Here is a 22,860-nt window from a genome sequence, read left to right as displayed (position 1 = left end):
GAACAGAATAGATCATTAAAAATCAGCAGCCACAATTATTACAACTGAATGACAAATAACTGGACTGTGATTGTCTCTTGTGAAGCACATGAAACAATAGGAACACGTCTCATGCCATTGTTGGACTCCAAATTAATTTCACCACTAGCTGTGCCACTGTTTTTTTATGTGCGAGTGACTGCGTGAGTAGAACCAGGGCTCGTTCTGGGCACAGTTACAGGGTGTTCTCAAGAAAACATACAAAGCCGCCTTCCCCCCCGCAATCAAACGCACACACATTTTTTTTGTACACAAACTCAAACGGCAACGCAACCAAAATGAAAAGTACAAGACAAATGAACAAGGATTGGGGACAGCTTGTAACACCCCAAAATGCCCCCGAATCGTGCACTTTCCCCATGCAGATGAAGGTCACGCTGCAGTAGCTTTGATGCTGCCAAAATATTAATAACAACTTTTCACTATGATTACAATAATAGACTTCTAATTAAAACATGTCTGGGGAAGGGACACAGAGGAACAGACAGAGGCAGACAGAAAAAGGCGTGCTTTTTGATAGACTGTCCGAATACTTTGAAATGTTTTTTTGTATTTGGACACGTGGTGAGCTCCTGTTTCGCCGATGGGGGCTTTAATCTAAAGTGAACAATGGACAAACAGCCCAAAACCTCTTACGCATGCAGTTTTTGGGAGGCGGGAATTGTTTGTAATTTACCTTAAAATTGAGCAGGCCCACAGCGGTTTCCACAAAGGTGACCAGGCGAATGGGTTCTGTCAGCGGACGGCCTTTCAAGTGGTGCTGAAACCTGTCAAAGAACTAAACACAAAGAACAACATCTCCACTCATTAACTGCACTCACTGTTTACGTGGAAATGGGGGACTAAACCTCCAGAGGATTACGATTAATTAACTTTGTCTAAATAGTGTTTAATGTGCCTCATTGTATTTACTGTCACACCACACTGGAGTGGAGCTGGAGTACAACATGAACTTGGGGCAAAAAGTGTTTCAAACAGTACATACAAACTAATACAAATGGATAGGTGCATGTTATTTATGTTACCAAATGCTTTTTTATTTAAACAACAGAGGGTGACGGGATACTTTTCTAAAATATATACAGGATATACTCCCTGTGTGACATGGACTGACTGATGTGTTGAGCTTTAATGATTGTATATTGTCCAGTTCTCTATGTTTTTATAGTGTGTCTTGTTATGTCATGTCTGTATGTTATGTTAATGCTACTGACCCTTGTTCAGAGCCAAATTTCTCCACACAAAATAAATGAAAACCTGAATCTGTATAAAAGTATTATATCAAACCATGAATAATACAATGAATAATATCCCCTCACCAAAGAAGTTATTGTGCATCTTTATTAATACAAACCCAATCGCAGTATGCCATTCATGTATATTGTCATATAATTTCTTTTTTGAATACTTTGCAGTGCTTATCACTCACTTTAACCCAATTAACATAAAATAACCAGGATCAACAAGCTGTTGAGGCAGTTTGTTATGTTTGAAGCTCACTCAGCAGGTGCTCCAGACTATCAATGCTGTATTAGTTTCAAAAAGGAAATGGGGGAAAATCATAGGCAGTTATGAAGTATTTGTGTGAGTCATTAGTACTATAACACACTTTTGAAATCACTGAGATATGAAGAGAAGAAAGTCATGATACAAATATTGGCACTTCCATTACCTGTATTCCTGCGTCCTCATTGAAAAACACACTTCAGATCATGTGGGCGAGAGTGAACGGCAGCAGTAAGAAAAGCAAATTCAATGAAATATTTTACATTATCACCAGGGTTCCCTCTCGTCTGAAGTCTTCTAGACAGACAAGTACAGCTCCCTCGAGAGAGCCTGCACACGCCACCAAACTAAATTCTGAATAAAAAGAAGACAAAACAAGATATGGGGTATGTCTTTGAGTGTTTTCCAGCGACATTATTCAGTTTTGCCTGGCACCCTCCATGGTGGCGAACAGGGAGACCCGAGCCACAATCAAGAGTGTGATGTGACACTTTGCTGAGGCCTTTATTCCCCACGACTCCTGCTAATATGCAAGCTCACCTAAGTAGGGCTTTAAAACTGAGTTTAATTCTTTGAAGACCAAAGCATTCCATTTTTTTTCTTCTTCCAACAGACCAGTTCACAGCGAGGCCCAGGACTGCCAGTGGGGTAGCCCAAATTCCAAAATCTATCATCTGGAAACACACAAAAGCCCCCTCCGCTAGATATTTCCTTTGAAAGCAAGTCTAAAAAAAAGAAAGAAAAAAATACTAGGGGTAGAATTGTCTAACTCCATGTCCTCTTTCCTTGGACAAAACCTCAGGTGAAGCTTTAAGATTTTGCAAAATGCACACCCAAATAACCCTGGCACTTACAAACTCTTGTTCACCTAAAAAAAACAGGGCCTCAATTGACGGATTTAAGAAAATGGGGGCAATTTTAATCATCTCTCCATTCAATCGCAGTTGGATAAATAATATCTGAGAGATTTGCATAAATACAAACCATCAAAGACTTTTCATCTTCAAAGAGGTTTTGGAGACCCAATAGGCTTTGTACTGTAATCATCTGAGGTCACAACCCTGTGGGAGCAGGGCTGCTATGGCAACATAAAAACTAACGCTGGGGGCTTAGCATAATACACTGCACCCCCTTAAAACACAGGAAGAGGCGGGGCTTAAACCGGGAGTGTGAAAAGAGGGTGTGGATAAACCTATTTCTGGGACCTGGGCAGATGCGAGTTATGGCAGCGGAAAAGCCAGCTGATTATTGCACAGCTACAAGTTGGGAGTTGTTTGGGCCCCCAAAGGGGCAAAAGGAGAATGAGACATTTGGATTTAGTATCTAAAGATAAACACTACTGTACTTTGGGTCAACACATTGCACTGTCAAATACATACATTTTGGTGCAAAGTTTCAAAGACACCATTCGTTCTCAAACACATTGTTTCCCTGAGTATGCAATATATTGAATACAAGCTGTTCCTGCCAACAAACACAATGGTAAAAAGCATAGGTGGGGTTAGAAAACGAAACACCAATCTGGAGTTGGCGCCAACCATCTCAGCTGATGCCGTGTTCATGTGCTGTTACAGGCCTATGTGCTGCACAGAAATGTTTTTAGTCTAAAACAGTCACTCAGTCACTTATGCTTAAACCTCAAATCTTTGCCAAGGCATTGTAGGGGTAGAGTTAATAGTACACCATATGCAGGTATATTACACAATGGAGCGCTATAATGAGGAGGGAGTTTTCTGTACAAAAGTAAATAAATAGAACCTAAACAACCTAAGATACATTAGGCCTGATACTTGACATGTGTAGAGCTTCAGTTGGCTCCACAAAGACTGTTACCCAAACAAACTAATGCCAACACAGGACACTGAAGCACTAACCTCAATAGTAAATCACATGAGAATGGGTTTTATTATTCTGGTGTACTTCTGCTCTTCTGTGCCCATTCTCCACATCGAGGGCCTCATTTACGCTGTACAAGTAGATCTTTAGTGCTTCGTCCTTGTAAAGAAATTATTAACCATCAATGGCTCTCAAATCTAGGACCTCATTTAGCCGTTATTCACTGCTAAATTAAAAATAGAAAAGACGCAGAAGAAATAACCTCCTTTTCTTGTCGTTCAAAAGCTCTCGTCTACAAACAAGCCCTCTGACAATTTCCACCAGCCCATCATGAAAAGAGAAGGAGGGCGAGATTGACCACGAGAATAGGGCCTATAGTGGGACAAGTTTCAATTAATTTTCTTCAAAAGGAGGCCAGATTAAATGTTTCCGGCCTGCTGAAGTGTTCATTTCACACAGGGGAAGCCCAGAGAAAAAAGGGGGAGGAGACAGGAGGAGGGTCTAGGGGACTTGCTTTGAGTCCCAAATAGTGCGACGGGTAAAGAACGCACACGGCTCCGAATGTGTGTGAGAATTGTTGCTTAGACAAAGGAGGGGAGTTACGCCTGTTATGGACCAATAAGGGCTGTCAGTCACACAAGAGCTGGGGGAAGAGGAGGAAGGCCCAGCTTAAAGATTTCAGCACAAAGGGAAACATGCAAGTCCATCTTTTAGCCACAAATCAGACCGGAGCTTCTCGCGGATAATATCAATGAAAAAAAAAAGAGGAAAACCAAGCAAGAGGATTTACGGCTGCTCTGACAAGACAAATAGACTTGGCACTGGGATAGGATCAGCGAACTTATAAATTATGATGAAATAGATTACATGAGATTTATTAAGTTAAGTTACTGCAAAGTTATAACTTATCATAACTTAAACTGAACCTATGATTAAATAAAGAAAATTGAATTAGGGTAACCTAAAACCATATTACGGTACTCAACTTAAATTATTTGACTTCAACACTTCACCTTCTTATATTGCATAAGGCTTTATTTAATGAATGAATTTTTACTTCATTTTATTATATTTATTATATTTTATGGTAAATAACTACAGGACTACAGGTCAGTGCATGTGAAAGATGTTTGTCCTCATATTAGAAAGAATAATGTATACTGAAGAGCAAACACGAACAGTTTGAAAGTGTTACGGAGGCTTTTATTTTGTTTATCAGATCAGATCTTAAGTTGTGAAGATATGCCATTTTTGTTTTTGTTTGTTTTGTTTTTGTTTGTTTTGTTTTGTTTTGTTTTGTTTTGTTTTTTGTTGTTGTTGTTGTTGTTGTTGTTGTTTTTTTTTTTGGGGGGGGCAGTGTGTTTTGTTTGTGTATTATTATTATTATTATTATTATTTGTACAAAACTACCATCACTAGACCCAACCCTAAAAGTATAAAATAAACAAATACAAACTCATTTTCTTTGTTTTGTCAGTTCATAATAGAAGCGTTAAATGAAGGATAATCGGTAGTTAACAGGCTAGCTCACAGGGCTCAGCTAAGTCTATAAATATTCATAAACATAACATAATATCAATATGCCAAATGACATTGTAGAGTGAGACATGAACAAAATGGAAGAGGGAGGAGAGATTTTCATTGAACACCTGTCAGCAATTATAGTCAGAAGAAAGAAAGGGCACCAGGCAGGAAATAGACCTGTTCTAATTAAAAGCACTAGTTAAAAACTTCCTGCTCCTGCCCCAAGACCATGTACGACTATATTTATATGACGTTTCATAATGCTGAAGAATAGGCTAATTGGAAAATGTTGAGTTCTTTCTTAAACATTTAGTTTGAACAAGTGAATGCATAAAAAGTGTTGTGCTGTCTTGTTAGTTTTACCACATGTATCTGATACACCAGGTCTGTATTAATGATGTCACTGTGTCCTGACCTTTTTAGCTCTGACGTTCAGGCTGCACTCTTTACAGAAAGGCCAGAGGGGCAAGAAACCCTATTTAAACTTAGGTGTAGTTAGATCCATTCAGTGTTCAGTATTAATCAGTCTAAATATCAGAAGATTTATGTTAGTTTCGAGGTAATAGGTAAGCAAAAGTACATGTTGAAGAAGAAGAAATGTAACACTGGTAGTTTCAGTGTAGCTATGCTTTTGTTTGTTGTTGCCTTTTTAAGTCTAATAAAAGTATGTTAGCTTTTAATAACATTTGATAGGCATTTATGAGTAAAATATATTCTTTATGAGTAAAATATATTGACATTTGGCAATAGAAAATGGAACAACTCAGCTGTCTTGGCAGATGTTTACCTCTTGAATCACACTTTTAGTCAAAACCTTGGCTGGAAGTTCAAATTTTGATGCAATGAAAACTTTGTGGCTTTCCTCTGTTTACTTCTGACTGAATTCAGAAAAAGTAAGACATGTTTGACAGTTATTTTACCAGTTTTGTTTTTGTTCATCTGTCACTTTTGAGCAACTCACAAACTTTAATCTACTTGAACTGGTAATTTAATTTTTTTATTTAATTTTTTTTTATTTACTTATATTCGGTCAAAGCCTATATTTTACTATTGTCAGCCTTTGTTTTATGTTGCAAAATATCACCAAAGCATAAGTTTGAGAATTTTGGTCACTGACTTTAGTGTAAATCAAGATGTGTCCTATTTTTAAACATATTGACTTTAAAAATGAAGGCTCTTACCCACTGCACCTCGTCTGTGTTCTCCACCTTGGGCAGCATGATGGCGGGGGGCAGCACCTGGGCCTGCAGAAGGACTTGGAGGTCAGCATCAGCCAAACCACTGGACACTGAGTTCACCCGGACACACTTCTCTGTGCGGCCAAGATCCAGCTCGACCAGCATCCTGGGTATGGTCTCCCTCGCCTCTGTCTGCAAACAGAAAGAACAAGAACAATTCAGGGTTAATTTAGATTTTTTTCTTTTCTTTCTTTTATGCTCCATTTATTGTGTTCATTATTATCTGACAAAAAGATCTACTTTAATAGACAAAAATGCATGTAATTTCAGTCATTATGATTAATCTTTACTTAAAAATTTTCAGCTGAATCCAAACTGATTTTATATTGGAGAAACTATTGATTCACACACCAGAAAAAAAGCACAGCTCACCTTGGAAGTCTTCCTAAACCAGCATTGTATGAGCTGGACCGGAAAAGTAGGGAAAAAAATCAAAGAGAGGCCTTTAGACCCAAAACACAGTAGCACACGTTGCCAGATTCAAAGCAGATGTTGAGAGAGCAGAGGAGAGAGAAATGGAGATGGACTGGTCTGAAAGAGTGGCGTTCAGGGAGAAATGTGGTCCCATTTAAGAACCAAGAGGCAACAGAAGCTTAGGAGATGTCAAGTCAGATCAGAGAGCCAAACCACAGAGGGCTGCTATGTGGGTGAGCAGGGAGTGACCGTACAACATATACCAAAATATACTGGGAAAATGAGCTACCTATGAAATATTTTGTGTATATTTTAGGAGATGTTTGTAGTAGTAACGTAGTTCATAGTAAAAATGGAGACTTGTTGATATACTTAAAGGGGTGTTTGGGTCTCCTTTGCTGTCTGAAAAGTTTCATAGTGAGGCATTAAACTTATCAATCTAATATCTATTTACCACTGACTTTCTAATGCTAAAATATTACACAGAAAAAGCATGTTTTCGTATAGTGAGTGTGGTCACTTCTACATAGATTTGATTTATAACTTGGTCTGGTACCGCCACACGCTTTTCTCACGAAGAAAGACAAATGTAATACCGTGAAACATTTCTGGGCAATGCGATAACAGTTACATGAAGACAAATAGATTGTGGACTCTACACTAGAAAAGTTACACAGTGCTCCTTTAACCATCAATGGATGTGGAAGAAACCTGCAAGCCTGATTCATCAGCCGGTTTCACTTTGTAGAAACCGTCTGACCTCACAGAGTTAGAATTTGTTCGTTCAGTGGTAGGCGGGTACTTCTTTAATTTAACCAGTCGCTGCTATATGATCATGACATACAGTATGTAAAGCACCACTAACGGGGGTAACTGGTATATTAAGCTTTTCCCAAATCCCGTAGGAAGAAGGACAATAACATCTTTCCTCTTGATAAAATTCAACAACATTCTTTTTGTTTCGGCTTTAAATCCTCAATCTCGAGAATCATTTCCAAAACAGAATGTATGGCTCTTCACTGATTGGCTGGTGCCCGAACTTTTTTTGGTTTTTGCGAATCCTCTAGTGTATTCTGATTCCTGACCTAGTCGCGGGAGAGAAATGAAATTGAGCGGAGGCACTAGGTGGCGCCAGCCTGACTAGAAACCTGCAAGTAAGTCTTTAAAATAACTTGGTTTGCATAAAAGAACAAAAAGAAAAATGTGAAGTGTAGACATAAAATGACCTACACAATAACAACTTTTGAAGTAAATATATAGCTGAATTAAATATAAATGATAAACAATAATAATAAAACTAATTTATGCCATTCATACAACAACCCGTGAGAAGATTTAAACCGGATAAACTATTCTAAATCTACAACATTAATAAAAAATCATGATCTACAATAAATAAATAGCAGAATCTCTTTACAATGTATTACTTATTTTGCATCTGCAATGAGTCATAGAATTTATTAATTCGATCTTCTAAGACTCAAATCTTATCATATAAATAAGCAAGCATTTCTCAGTAGGGCAAAGAAAATGTATAGATGATAAATATTGACCACCAAAATGTTCCATTTATCATATATTGAAGAATACATTGGTATAGTAATTATCGTGGCAGGCCTAATCTTCACCAATTTTATGGCTTATGTCTTTACCTAATAGTAACATAAAAGTTAATAGATACATTTGCTCACTGATTGATGCCGGAGTAGTCTGGCTGGTACCAATACGATTACAGCTTAGGGAATTATGAACCATACGCTAGAGCTGCTTTGCACAGTATCACATACTGTAAGTAATACAGATGATCGTAGTCTTTGTAAAACCCATCTTCACATAATCTAACCTCATAAATGATGCCAATTCTAAACCTTCTGTGCACTTTTATGACCTAATAACAGAAGGGTAGACTATCCAAACAGACTCATTATTACCGCAGTAAATCCTGACTTTATGTGAGCAGGGGGCATTAAAGAAAGCCGTCGACAGACATAACTTAAGCAGCCTATCTCTAGTAAAAGGCAAACAGGACGAATTCAGACCCAGAGCTTATATGGGTCAGGGAACAGCTATTCTCTCTGATCTCCTGGAATGCAGAACTGTACATGATATTATGGAAGCGCCTCCAGTATCAATAAAATATGGTATCAAAGTACATATCAAAGATTCGTGCACATTTTATTGGGGTCATGGGCTGGCTTAGCTTTGGAGAATCATGTGTGTCACTTCTACAGTATAGGATGAGACATTAGGGATTGTCACACCATATGAGTAAGTACTATGATCTTTCACCCATGTCGGCCAATAACCTTCTGTTTGGTCTGTCTTACTGTCGCCCACATAAGCCCAGATAGACCTGTAACTGTATCTTGGTAACTTAAAACGGATGGAGCAATTTATGAAGCTGTAATTCACTATTCATAAACCTGCTACTTGGGGAATAAAACTGTGTCTGTCATTGAGTGGTTTTAAGTGACAAGAGATATCTGATCTGAGGAAAGTTACGCTGACCCTGGACCTCTTGAGTATTGTGTCAGTGAGTCAAGTAGAAGCGCAGCAACTAACAATTATTTAGCAAATCAATTAACCTAGTGATTGGTCCTTCGATTAACTGATAAGTTGTTTACAACGCAAAGGCCAGTGAAAATGAGATTTTTCTAAATTGTACCCTAAATATAAATAAAGCTGCAGCAAAGCCACTTGAGGACATTCAGATGGAAAATATTTACAGGCACATTTTTACGTTTTCATCACAAACACAACATCTGCAAATTTACAGTGTCATTTGTTTGTTATTACCATAACAGGAAATCTGCAAGTAACCTGCTGTAAGTACCACACTTGCAGTCAGTGTACACCGGGCGTTAGAGCCTATGCATAAACCAGTTAATGATTATTCAATCACCATTTCAATAATTGATTAGTTCTCATTCATCAATTAACTTGTGGCAGCCCTTGTGAATAGTGTTGGTATAAAGGACAGATGGCACAGAATAACAGTCTATAACAGGGCAGCTGTGGCTACAGAAGTATCTTGGAGTGGAGAGAACAATCTATATCAGTGAATCCTGAAGAATTTCATTCAACTTTGACCACATTACAACTTGATACCATAGACTCAAAATCTGTTTGATTTATATTTTACCTTGTGTAAATGTGGCCTAACTCCACCTAGAAACAAAATGGACTGAGGATATGGACATTCTGAAATATTATGTCTTTTTTAGCACCCTGTTTCTCAAGCGAAGACGATTATTCTGCCAGACACCTTGACCCCTCTGGGCGCAGCTACTCTGAGCGTGAATAAAGTCCTTTGAAAAAGAGATATTTTACATTAATAGACAGCCATCCAACAAGTTGCTTCAAAGCTGCCTCCCCAATCACCTGGTGTCCCACAGAGCGGCGGCCCCAACGTCAGCTCCATCTCCTCTTTGATTCCCTCTATCATGTCCATCATTAGACACTGACACAGGGGAAGGCTAGTGAGCGGGCTAGCCGTGCACCAGGCAGCCAGTCAGGACAGAGCACACACAGATGCACATGAGAGGCCTTTCAAGTGTGAGAGGCTGACCTGCCAGGCTAACCGGGCCATATCTTTAACATGGCCAAAGCTCCAAGGATCGTACCAAGAGCGCTGGACACGTGACACAGCATGACCACCAGCGTGGGCAGACGCCACATCAAGACGAATGCCCAAACCACTCTGTGTACAGGCCACAGCGGGGGGCACTTTCCTCTCCAACATCAGATCAGCAACGTCCTGCACGCTCGCCGTGAGGTTTAAAACAAGTAGCGTCAAACATTGCCTCTGGATATGCCCTCAGAGGACTCTCAGTCAATATGCTTCAGATGCAGTACACAACTAGCTACTATAAAGATAAAGATAATACAGTATAGAAAATGTGCAAAAGAACTCAGTTTCAGAAGGAATTATGAATTAAAATACAAAGGAGGAAAACCCTTTACCTATAAAACAAGGCAACCACATTGTAATAGTAAAGCAATTCAGGAGTTTCTTCACGCAGCTAGAAATTCTTCAATATGAATGCATCTCACCCAATGATGCAATGTCAGTTTGTGGGCATTTACTTTAATCTCCTGTTTCACTATAACTATCATTGTCAAAACTACAAATGCATGGTTTAAAAGACATTTTGAGCATGCATGCTTTGTCTCACAATTTGAATCCTTTAGTTTTTGAGATGGTAATAGAGATGAAGCATATTGAAACCAAGAGGACTTCCTTGTGCATTGATATTTTCAGTGTGATTCAATCTGATAAAAGTTGTACAAAATGTTGCTGTCGTAAAGAGTGGGAGATCATGAGTCACTAGGAGGTTGTTTATCTGTTTTCTGAGAAAGCGCTCTTTGCTTCCTGCTGTGAAACTTGAGATGTTGTTTCAAATGAGCTGTAGTAACGCAGGTGAAGACTGACTGTCACTGCTTATGACTGCTGTCAGGACATGCATATATGTGTGTTAGCAGACTTCAAGTTATCTCAGGTTTTGACAAGTACACACCACTCTCACAAAAACCTGGGCGAGATGACTGACTAATTCAGGCTACACTGATAACAGTCAAAGCGGAGGAAGATTTTAGCCTTCATTCTGTCTGGTGGAAAGACACTGTATTAGCTGCTTCCTGTCAGACAAACAAGACAAAACCAGTGAGGTAGCACAAAGTAAATATGGAAGTCATTCACATCACATTGTACTCATCTCGTTGTACACTAAATGAGCCTTGAAAATGAATCATCACATCTGCTCAATTATAATCTGCAAGCCTCATGTCTGAAGAAGCACTCAAAAGACGGCAAACAGTGTAATATGATGACATAATAATAACAGAGAAAATTCATTATCCTACCATTTTTGCCCTTGTTATCTTGGCCTATATAAAGCATAATACTCCCTATAACAGAAGCACAGCCAGAGTTACGCTTTCGTATCTCTGGGTCCCAGGTCACGTAGTGATGGTAAATAAACACCTCCTGTGTAAGAACTCTAGTCTCATGCCTTTTCTTACAATTCTCTGCCTACTTCAGTTTATTCTACAACAACCAACATATTAAAGGGCCCACATTAAGCTATTTCTGATCTGTTATAATTATGCTTCCTCATCAAAAATATACTCTGAGTTGTGTTTTGTTTCATTCACATAGGTTTAACACACAAATCTTGCAATTCTAGCTGAGATTTTCTCTTAAGCGGAAAACACTTTGTGATGTTGTGTGGCAATACAGGAAGTGCTCTACTGTGTTTTTGAATTTCATGCACCTTCACTAAAATCATTTGGATAATTTCAGCCCTGGAATAGTCTTTCTCTACTGAACAAAAGGTAAAAGGTATTTGTTAACTTCATGACATCACAGGGTGGAACAGAACATTTTGAGCTTTGGAGATGTAGGGATGTAGGTAGGTTAATACTAAAGGGTTATTCAAACTTGTGAATGAACAAAACTCCGGGTGTGTTTTTGATGTTGATGTTTTGTTTTTGAACATGGCTTAAAGCTCACAAGAGTAAATTTTGCATAATACAGGAGCTTTAACATATTCATATACCAATATAGAAGGGTGAAACACAAATTCTGTAACATACATACAACTTATAAGACAAATTGCAAAGCTATGACCACTTAAATCCACATGCGCCAAATTCTTTCCTGCTTCTATGGTGCAGTGGTATCTTGCTCTCCTCTTCCACTCTTCCATCATCACTTCATCAGGCTGGGTTTTTTTCCTGAGCTCTGGGTGTGTTACATAGCCCATGTTGGCCTGAGACATGCAGCCTTGTGATAGTGCCAGTGAAAACACCAGACTGTAACAGGATAATGAGCGAGGGAGAGAGGATGGCTCTGTTCACCCAATGTCCACATTTTACCCCAAAACTCGGCCACAGTTCAAGACATGATACGAGATCCCAAACAACTCTACAGAGGAATATCTCAAATACACACCCAGTTTCCTTGAGTTCCATATAAAGTGAATGGAAAAAAATCTGAAAAGTATAATGAAAAAGATATTAACAATTTATTTACATAGGAACTAACTTTCCCACTGAGACTCCGTTATGCAAGGTATCCAGAGCACCAGTGGGACCCTTTTGTTGAAGTTGTTTATTGGTGGAGAAACTAGAGAAGACAGTAACCTAAATATGGGGAACATGAAAAGTCCAGCTCTCGCATGGAGAAAAAAGCTCAGTACCTTATATGCCACAGTGCCGTAGCCCTTTCAAATATAATGTACAAAATGTACAAAAGTGGGATGAGGGCAACAAAGGGCTCCATGTGCAGTAAACAAGTCATTCAAAGTGCCAAATGTGGTCATTTTACAAAAGCTATTTTACACCCAGATCCACTACAAGTAATGCAGTCATCACATAAGCAAAAGAGAAAATCTGAATTTCAACACCTGTTTGCTATACATAACTGCAGAAAATGTTTGTATAAAATAAACTTTCCAACCCCACCCAACCTCCATCCCAGAATGCTAATGACTTGCTGTCACCACTCCGGTGTGCACCCTGACCTCAGGTTCACCCATCATACTCTCCCAAAGGACCTGATCGATAGCAGCACATGACAGCTCCACACACAGTCCTCAGTGAGAGTGTGGAGCCTTGGACTACATGCCTGCTTTGCTCTGGATATGGACAGGGTCTATTTTATGGCTGAGCGCCTTACATCCCCTGTGTGAGCCTTGGCACTCTGACTGGGACTCTCTCTCCAGTCTCCAGGGCCCTTTGAGGTGTTAAGCACACACACTAGACCCTGTATATGCAACAACGCACTGCCACACACTAAATGGAAATATTCAGTATTCATAATTCAACTGGTTAACATTATTTCCCAGGAGTTCTTTCTGTCAAGGCCCTAGTCATTTGAATCCACTTAAATGGAGAGCAGATCTGCCTACAGTGAGCATTGAGCTGGGGTTGTTTCACTTGACAGTTGGCTGAATATATTATGGTAAAAACACTGGTGTCAAGCACGGTTCATCCACAGACCCCAGAGTGCTGAAGCCATGGAGCACATGATAACAGAGCCTCTTTATATTAATCTTCAAAATGCCTTGTACTGGATTATCAACATGCATTTTGAAGTCGGGTGATGTCTTCCATCAAACAAAGAATGTGTCCATCCTCATACAACACTGATAATGGAAACTGGATTGGCAATAAATATGAATATTCCCAACAACTGAATTGTTTGGCTTGGGTTTATGAATGTTTTCACACATAAAATCCTCTTGTAAATCTGGGTGTAGGACCAAAGAGTCAGTCCTAAGAAATTATTATAAATTAAATATATAAAATTTATAATATATTAATTTACTTTTGTAATGTGCTATAAGTTGATTGATAGAAAAGTATTTAAGAAACTGACAGATGTGTGCTAAGTTTTTAAAGTAAATCCAAGATATACGTTGACAAAGGGCTGATGGGCCTCTGTGGAGATGTGCATATTCCTGTGTATTTGTATGCGTGGTGAGCGCGTGCTGGTGTGTAAGAGGTGCTCCCTGCTGTAGCGGCCGCGCCACCGTGCCATCTGGAGAGGAAATCGAGTGTGAAGTACAGTATAGTTTGGGACCAAGCTCCGTGGCAGCGGCTCAGCAGTTAGTTCATTAGTTCCAAACTTCCAGGGATTAGGAGCGAATCTCTACGGCAGGCAGTGAGGAGGGGGCAGTCCAGGAAGAGAGAGGGAACCATGTGGGGAAAAGAGGCTGGGTAGAACGCTGCAGGACCTAGGGCACTGAGAGAGAAAGAAAAAACATGAAATAAACAATCTTAACCCTGGGAACCCTGTAAGGAGTGACGGGGAGCGAGAGGCGAGTGAGGGGAGAGCGAGGGAACACGGCGAGGACAGGTGTAGCCGTCAGTTCCGCTCCTGGTTTAACCTCCCCCTCCCCACTGATCATACAGATATGATGATATGTGTAAGAGTGTTAGAGCACTCAGCCTTGTCTGCCTCCCCTCTGGCTCTGCGCTGACAGTTAGCAAGCTCTGGGTGGCTCCTAGCCTTTACTCTTCCTCTCATCTCCTCCAAGAACTTTCTGTCATGAATATCTTCTGGCCTGTAAGGTGCCAAAGGTGAAGGTGACACATAATGAAAAGAATATATTAATGAACAGTGTGGTTTCAATTTAAGGTGTATCCATGCATGACTAGCAACGAAGCTAGCTCAGATGTCACCTGACCAAGCACCACCCGCTGTTGGAACAGTAGTTGGTTCATTTAGTAGGAACATATCTTTCATTGTCTTCTACAAAAAGAGTATGATCACTGTAACACTGTTCTAACAGATTCTCAAACTCAAAAAAAGTGCAGGCCCTGCAATTGTCCAGATCAAAAATTTTCCAGTCCAAAATTTTGCCTCTTGACCTTAATTTTCTACTAAATTGCCTGGTTGTATCTTCCTTTATAACAGAGTTTTGTGGAAATGTAAAAGTAGCGAGTGAAATAAGAAAAGAGAAAGAATTAATGAAGGCAGTATCATGCATAACCTACAGGTCTGCCAGGTCTGTATGCACACTTCAGCTTGGGCATAGATTTATTGATTTGCTGACCCCAAATGGAAAAAAAAGAAGGTATGAATAGGGATTGCTCAAATATAGCAAATATAAGTATTATTGAATATTGTTATTCATACCTTGCACTGTGGAAATATTTTCTTTAAAATCATAGGATGAATTCCGAAAAGGAACCAGGAGGGTTGCTTGGGCAGCCTCTACACAAACATCTGGTGAATGATCTTAAGTGAAGGAATCAAATAATACACAACAACCCCCGTGGATTTCCAATTGCCACAGTAGAGAATGAAGCTGAGTGTGTGGGAAGTGAAGAAAGGGTGCCCGTAGGAAGAGTGCATTATGTTATCGAGTAAATAACTAATTTTTATATTACACAGTATGACCTGACACATGCGGAGAAAAAGCGACAGGTTTGACACACACTGGGCTAGACTCTTTTCAGGGGAAAAAGAGCTAAAATGGGTTCTTAGTAGCACACTTCTAATGGATATAGCATTAATGTATAGACTGAAAAGTAATAAGTGTCTTATGCATAGAACAGTTCCACTACTGCATACTGGTTTAATGGTCGGCATTTCAATTCAATTACTCTAAATGCTGGGTCCACCTGCTGAGTGACATTCTAAGTTAGAAAGTGCCTGAAGAATAGTTTTTCTTTTAAATACAGGAAAATATACATGCTGCTGAGTCTTTGTTAATGGACAATCACAATTAAATATAAGAAATAAGTATTATTAAAGAGGATAATAATGCATAATTCATTCAATAGTATGCTTTTAGTAGTTTAACTCATTCACATATTCAATTGTATGCTTACTGCAAAGAATAATGTAGTTTTTTATCATCATATAGTTGCCTATTGACTGTGACAAGTTTGTATGTACTCAGTCTATAGTACCTATGTGTATTTAGATTTTTTTTGTATTAGTTCTTCAAACATTTTAAATTAAATAACAGAACATAACTGAACTGTGTTTGTAGAGACGAACATCTGAGTTCCTCACGTCTGAATAAATGCTGTGAGCTGCATTCCTCTCCACATTTCTCTCTCACATAAAGAGACTGGCATCCTCCGAACTCCGACGCAGGGTCACAGCTCTGGCCTGTCAGTCACACGATCATCATCTCATTGTCTTTGTCTGGGCTACAGGAACAGCCTCAAGCCGAATCAATCATCTTTATTATCATGGCTTAAAACCTTTTGTTTGTTAACTTTTTTCTCCTCTTTCTCTCACTCTCCAATCAGGATTTCATGGGCAGTTCATGTGGGCCAATGGGGAGGAGGAGTGGGCGGGAGGAGAATGCTTTTAACCTGCTGCATCTGGTGCTTTCCCGCTGCTCACCCAGTGGGACGTGGTCACCTTGTTTTAAAGGGCCCACGTAGGGGGCAGCTACTGCCTTTATGTGATCATAATGGGGAGAAATGCGCTTGTTTTAAATATCTTACTTAGGTAGTTTTCCCTTCAGTGATTAAGAAAAAGCACCTGGCTAAAGCCCGAGCACCTGTCTGGAGGAGGGCGGTAGAAATTAAAGATTAAAGGTTCAAAAGATTGTTTTACTTATCTAGATATTCAAATTAATAACCTTATGTTAAACTCACAAACGAAATGTATGTATGACCACAGCCCACATACAGCAATTTACAGCTTTAAATTGATTTGTAATACTTAACAAAGGGTAAAATGTAATCAAGCAAAGGTTAACTTCTTACTTGCTTGTGTCCCATCCAAATATTTGTTTAATAATACATTCAGTATATGAATTTTGCAAAAAAAAGTTTTTTTTTTTAAACTGAAAATAATGATTTCTGGTGGAAACTGATGATTACATTCTACAACAGTTCCCTTGAATAACAACTGATCTACTGCTGCATAGCTACAGCTGACAGTCAAAAAGGTCCAAGACGGATTCATTACCAACATGTCATGTATAACTATAATTAAAACATAGCATCTTCAGAAGCAGTGCAGCAGCTTCTTGCATTCACAAATTGAGAGTTCTTGCCATACGGAAACATAGAAAACTGACATAGTGTTGTGTTTCTTATCAGTGGGTTTCATGCTGTGTTTCTATTACACACATACACTTGTCTGTCTGTGTACCTTTTTGCTGAGGGCTACCCCATCTTCACAGTCTAAGACGGCACAGTCGACGTCTAGCGAGGCCAGCTTCCTGAGTTTTCGCTCATCATTGCCGGGGCAGTAGAGGACGGCTCTGCGCGGGATATAGCGCAGCGAGGGGCCCGAGCAGTGGTGATGACGACATACTCCTCCAAACAGCTGCCAGACTGAAGACTGGAGCTGCCTGTTACACCTGTCAACACAAACACACACATTTTAATAAAAGAAAAACAGACACAATATCTACCATGTTTCTTACAAAGAGAACAAAGACAGGTCAGAAAAGTACGAATGCCCTTACATTTAATATATGGTATACTTTTAACAAATTTAAAGGGCCCATATTACGCTTTTTTCTGACCTATGTTATAATGTTGTATTAATGTTGTTTTGTTTCATTCACACGTTTAAAACACAAACTCTGCATATTTAGGCTGTGTTCTTCTTTCAACTAGAAAACACTCTGTTCCACTCTGTTGGGATGTGTAGATGGACTAATAATAAAGGATTACTCAAGAATGTGTGAATGAAACAAAAAACAACTCCGGATATTTTTCATGAGGTAACAACAATCAAACATGTCTTAAACCTCACAGGAGTTAATTTTGGGTAATACAGGCCCTTAGTAGACCGAAGTTTAAGTATGGGGATAGTTTCTTTCTAGTGTCCCCAATGGCTAAAGTAATAATTTATTATTTTATGTATGAATGAATGTAGTTCTTGTTTTTGACACAGAATACCACTGCACATTACTCTTCCGGTACTCTTCTAGATACAGCTGTGTCTTTCTTCTCTTTAAACAAATCAAGAATCTGGGCTATGATATTCCTGTTTTAAACACAGATTAATTAAGTTAGTATGATGAAGTAAATAGTTTTGTAATTTACTTAATATATATTAAAAAACATCAGCTTTTTACTCTCTTCTTTACCCCAGGCCTGTACAAACAATGGGGTAAAAACATGAGGAAATGGCTGAGTGGAGGGAGAGGGGCTGGAAACGTTTTATTTAAGGTGTTAAGTTTTCTTTTCAGAGGACTATTGACATGGATGAGGGACACTGACCTGTACTTCAGCACTATTGTTAAGGACAAACACTCCCAAACACTCACCACTCATATGCTAATACTCGCACACTACTGAATATGGAGGCAGGTCTGAAGGTGCAAATGGGGTGACAAGTGTTGGCAAAGCTCACTCACAATAATCCTTCATTATTTAACAATTGGAAAGGCCCCCAAAGACAAAAAGCACATTTACACGCAATGTCCAGTACTTTAACAGCTTCCAGATCCAATTTTATTTACAACTGCTAATACAGTAACATTACTTTAAGCTCTACCAGTACAAGCTCTTTTGCTTGTATTGTTGTGACCTTGATCTTGAGTTAATGACTGCACAAGATGCAGCATATTACAAATGCTACATCCATGTAGAGTAGCAAGGAGCCAAAGCTCCTGCTGTTATAAAGCAGAGCAATATAGCTTTATATAACATAAAGTGACAATGAAGGTGTGACAATATCCAAAGTGCCTTTATGTTTATTTCTTTATGTGCCTCTTCACTGCTATAATGGTCGTATATGTTCACGCAGATGAGTAAAATGAATTGCCCATGGGCACCACAACCATATGAAAAGGGTGAATTCAACCATCCAATAGTTAAAATAACACTTTTTGTGTTAAAAGCAACTCTGAAATATTTTACCCTCAAATTTAACCCTCCAGTTTTTGCGGTGTAGATTTGATTTCAAACTTTTCACTCCAACTACCACCTACGAGAACACTTGGCTTTCCAGGTACTGTTAGATCTAATCAGGCCCAAATGAGGAATAATGTAAACTCTGACATTTTGTTACACCAGGGGTGTCAAACATACGGCCCGGGGGGCGGCTCTGACCCTCCAAGACCTTTAATCTGACCCTCGGCTGATTTTCTACTAAAATATTTTAATTATATTTTCTATTAAAATATTGGTAATTTTCTGCGCCGCTTAGCATAGCAGCGTCTCCAGAGCCTCTGTGCGTGGCCCCTCCCACCAGAGCAGCACAAATGAAGACTTGCCTTTTTCCAAATGTTCTTAAAGGACGATCATTTTGACTGTTGACTGTGACACTATCATCAGCAAAATGTCAAAAATGAGAAAAGTAGATGCCAAGTGCAGAATTTTCCAAGAAAAATTAACTTATTCCTATTTGCATACAAGTTAATGTTAAAACATTGTGTTGAAATTGCATTTTTCTTAAAGTTACAGGTTGTTCATAAAATTATAATATTTTGTAAAAGAAAGAGTTCATCAATTAAAAAAAAAATCTGTAATAGATTTGTGTTTCTCTGCACAAATATTTGAACTTATTGCTATTTTTGGGTTTTATATGGCATGAGTTTTCTGATCCGGCCCCTTTGGGATCAAAGTAGGATACGGCCCCCGGATCAAAATGAGTTTGACACCCCTGTGTTACACACTGTCCTTTGGACACATTATGTATATGTGCTCTCAAATCATTATTAATTTCATGTAAAATACATTTTAAAATGATAAGTTCTGGTTCAGTAATTATTGAGATAATATAGGTAATAGAAAAAAAATCCCACTATTTATTTAAGTATACATTTTATTATTATCCCATGCCTAAGATAAACCAAGTCAAAAAAGAGACTAAACCACAAATAAACAAAATAATAAAACCCACAAGAGAACAAAAACATTCACAGAATTGTCTCAAACTACAGAGGGCCTTGCATACCACCAGAGCCATCTTGGGTAGCACCAGTGGTGCGTGTACCACAATTTGTCAAGCACTGTCACAATTCCAGTTTGGATTCTTAGTTTGCATGTGACAAACTGTATTTGTTTAGTACTTTGTCTTGATGTTTGTTTAGTACTTTGACTCTTTTTACAATAGTTAAAAAACTATTGTAAAAAGAGCCTTCTTATTTGTATTGTATTGTCTCAGTGCTCAGACATGTGCATGGCACAACTGGTGTGTGCCCCCCTCCTGATGGCCACACTCCCACACAGAGGCACACACCAACAATCATCAGGACTGCACACTTGTCTTAATCATTCGTTCTGTCAATCTGCATTTAAATCTGTAATTACAGAGAACCCACATCTCCCACTACTAACTCTCTGGGTTACAAAAGCCTTTGAGGGATCACATATGCAGATAGTGCCCTTCTTTGCCTAGAGGACAAAGGGAATAAGGCCTAGACAGAGGTATACTTCTACAAATGGAGTAGGCTTTATTCTGTTGTCTTGTCTTTGAGAGTTAGAGGAGCTAAAGTCACTTCAATAGCTACTTAATCCTGTCAATGGGCTCCTACATGCCCTCCAGACAGCCAAACTTAATCTGGCCTAAAGAGAAGAGCTTGTAGCAAGCTGTTGCAAACAATTCACAATGCCTGAAGCAATTCCACTTCATCGCTCCCAGGTAAATATGTAGGGCAATTTTTGAAATTCAATTTCCAGGCAGGTAAAGGTGATTGCATTTTACACAATAAAGCCAAGAACTAAGAGGAAATGACTCTTAAGAAATAGAAAATTAGGAGACAGACTTTGAAGTGTGATGGCTTGCCAAAAATTGCACCACAATAAAGCATGTTTTGAATTATTTTAAAACTGAAACTTGGATTTAGAGTTCTAGTTTATGTTTGATTGCCCCAATTGGGTTGATATCAGAATATTCAGAAAAAACTATGTCAACTGCCTTGTGGGCAAATTGCAAGTATCTAGTGAGTTATAACAACAAACTAGTGTGGCTGCATTTGTAGCTATAAACTGCTATAAAGTGCTGCGACCTCACCACAGTGACAGCATTTACAGGTCTGAAATCAGAGCAAAGAGCCTGGGTTTTAATATGGTGCAAATGGAGCTGGTTCTTATTAACAGCTCAGCCAGGCCTGTAGATGGGGGAAACACAAGAGATGAGTTACCAAACAGAAAAAATATTATTTTGTTTCATTGCGTGTTGTGAGACATAATAATATAATGTATAACATTACATAACATAACATTATATAACATTAAAACACAAATACTATGGTGCATCACACCTACTGCTCTCCATTGCAAGTATCACTGGTATCACACAAGACAAGTCCATTGTAGCTTGGGTGGACCAGGATGCCTAGAGACTGGGAGGCACTGAGGAAAACTAAAACTAGAGATATTGTGTCTTTCAAGAGACTAAACAAATTGTGATAAAACAACTAAACAATAATCTCACAATTTTAAGTGCACATAGAGAATGTTTTGCAACACTTCTTAATATTGTCCAGATTATAAAAGATGACAAGACAGCTTTATACCTTAAACTTCCAGTAAAACTTGACTCACACAAGAGAAACATTCCTATTACAACTGTAAAACCCTGTCTAAATAAACATGATTTATTAATGACCATGATTGACCATTGTTTACGATGGTTGTCATTGCTGCATTATGAAAGCCAGGGTAATTGCTTCATTATCATAGCTTCGCTCTTTGTATAACTACCAACGGCCTCCACCTGGCACAATAATAGCCTAATTCAGGTAGTAATATTCATCCAACCACACAAATTACCCCAGATAACAAGAAGCCCACTCAAAAACAGTCTCCATTTCAATATGTAGATTTTTCCAAATGATCTCCAGCGTGGGGATGCAGTCCGAAGCTGTGTCGAAAATGCACAAAATTAAAGATCTGTGTTTCGGGCTTGCAATAATCAGCCACGTCTTAATATGCAAACTACGGTGTCTGGGTTTCTGTGCTTAAGATTCCAGATTAAATTTGGTGAAAATAACAATGAATAAAGAGTAGGTTGGAAATCGATAGAGCTGGGGCATAAACAAGCGCTCCATCAGCAGAGAGTTGTCGGCAGGTGGGAAATAAAATGGTCAAAAAGTCATCAATATTTACCTAGGCTCGTGTCCACCTGCCTGTCTGACACTTCTGCTTTGGAGAATGAAGACAGGGGCCAAGGCATTCCCCACACAAGCCCCTCTCTCAGCATGAGTCTGCTAGATGCTTTTTTTACACTGCCTCGGGTCTGTGGACACAATTGGATGGGAGAGAATCTCTGAATAATTAACCAGACACACAGAAAAGCAACAAAACAAACACACTTTTCAAGTACTTTCCCCCAATGTTTTGTTTATAAATGTTATCCCTGAGGACTTCTGTAGATTTCAAAGACATTATCAAAATTACTGGAAAATTGTACGTGCCTGCATTTAAGCATTTTGTAACCTATGCCTTCAATTACGGCTGGGTGATACTGGTCAGCCTCAGTGAGTGACAGGTGGTTTCAGAAACTATTCAGAAGAAGAAAATGGCTTTATTTGTAAATATAAAGTTTTCTAAGATTGAATGGCTCTTTAAAAATTGTGAATTAGGGTTAGGTTTTGTTTTGTTGCCACATGACCCACCTTTTGCTACTAATCAAAACAAGCCCCACAGCTCCTCCCATCTATGATCTCTCCAACATTTCTCCTCTCATTAATTTTGCTTTATGCATTAATGACGATGAAGTCATGATGTTATCTTCAGTAGCCAACACCAAACTATGTGTAATCCTGCCCAAAGCTCATAAAACTTTCTTGTGGTACAATATTCTTTGGCAGTAGGCCTCTGAATTAATTCCTCACAGGAACACTTATCGCGCACAACTCAACTC

At 38.9% G+C, this 22,860-nt stretch overlaps 1 protein-coding gene across 3 annotated transcripts in view; it reads right to left on the bottom strand.

Annotated features, from left to right (window-relative positions):
• clybl (citrate lyase beta like) overlaps positions 1–22,860 on the bottom strand; it is a 64,203-nt gene that overhangs the window by 24,456 nt on the left and 16,887 nt on the right. For all 3 annotated transcript variants that reach the window (XM_055151278.1, XM_055151274.1, XM_020936201.2), the window contains exons 2-4: positions 17,185–17,395; positions 6,087–6,275; positions 716–817 (exon numbers count right to left, since the gene is read on the bottom strand). In XM_055151278.1, coding sequence (XP_055007253.1) covers positions 716–817; positions 6,087–6,275; positions 17,185–17,395 — 502 coding nt within the window. The remainder of the gene's footprint in view (positions 1–715; positions 818–6,086; positions 6,276–17,184; positions 17,396–22,860) is intronic.

This window comes from Boleophthalmus pectinirostris, unplaced genomic scaffold (assembly GCF_026225935.1).
Source record: "Boleophthalmus pectinirostris isolate CB_2022bp ecotype Guang Dong unplaced genomic scaffold, ASM2622593v1 HiC_scaffold_1, whole genome shotgun sequence".
Taxonomy (NCBI): domain Eukaryota; kingdom Metazoa; phylum Chordata; class Actinopteri; order Gobiiformes; family Gobiidae; genus Boleophthalmus; species Boleophthalmus pectinirostris.
This window is presented reverse-complemented; position numbering and strand designations above follow the sequence as displayed.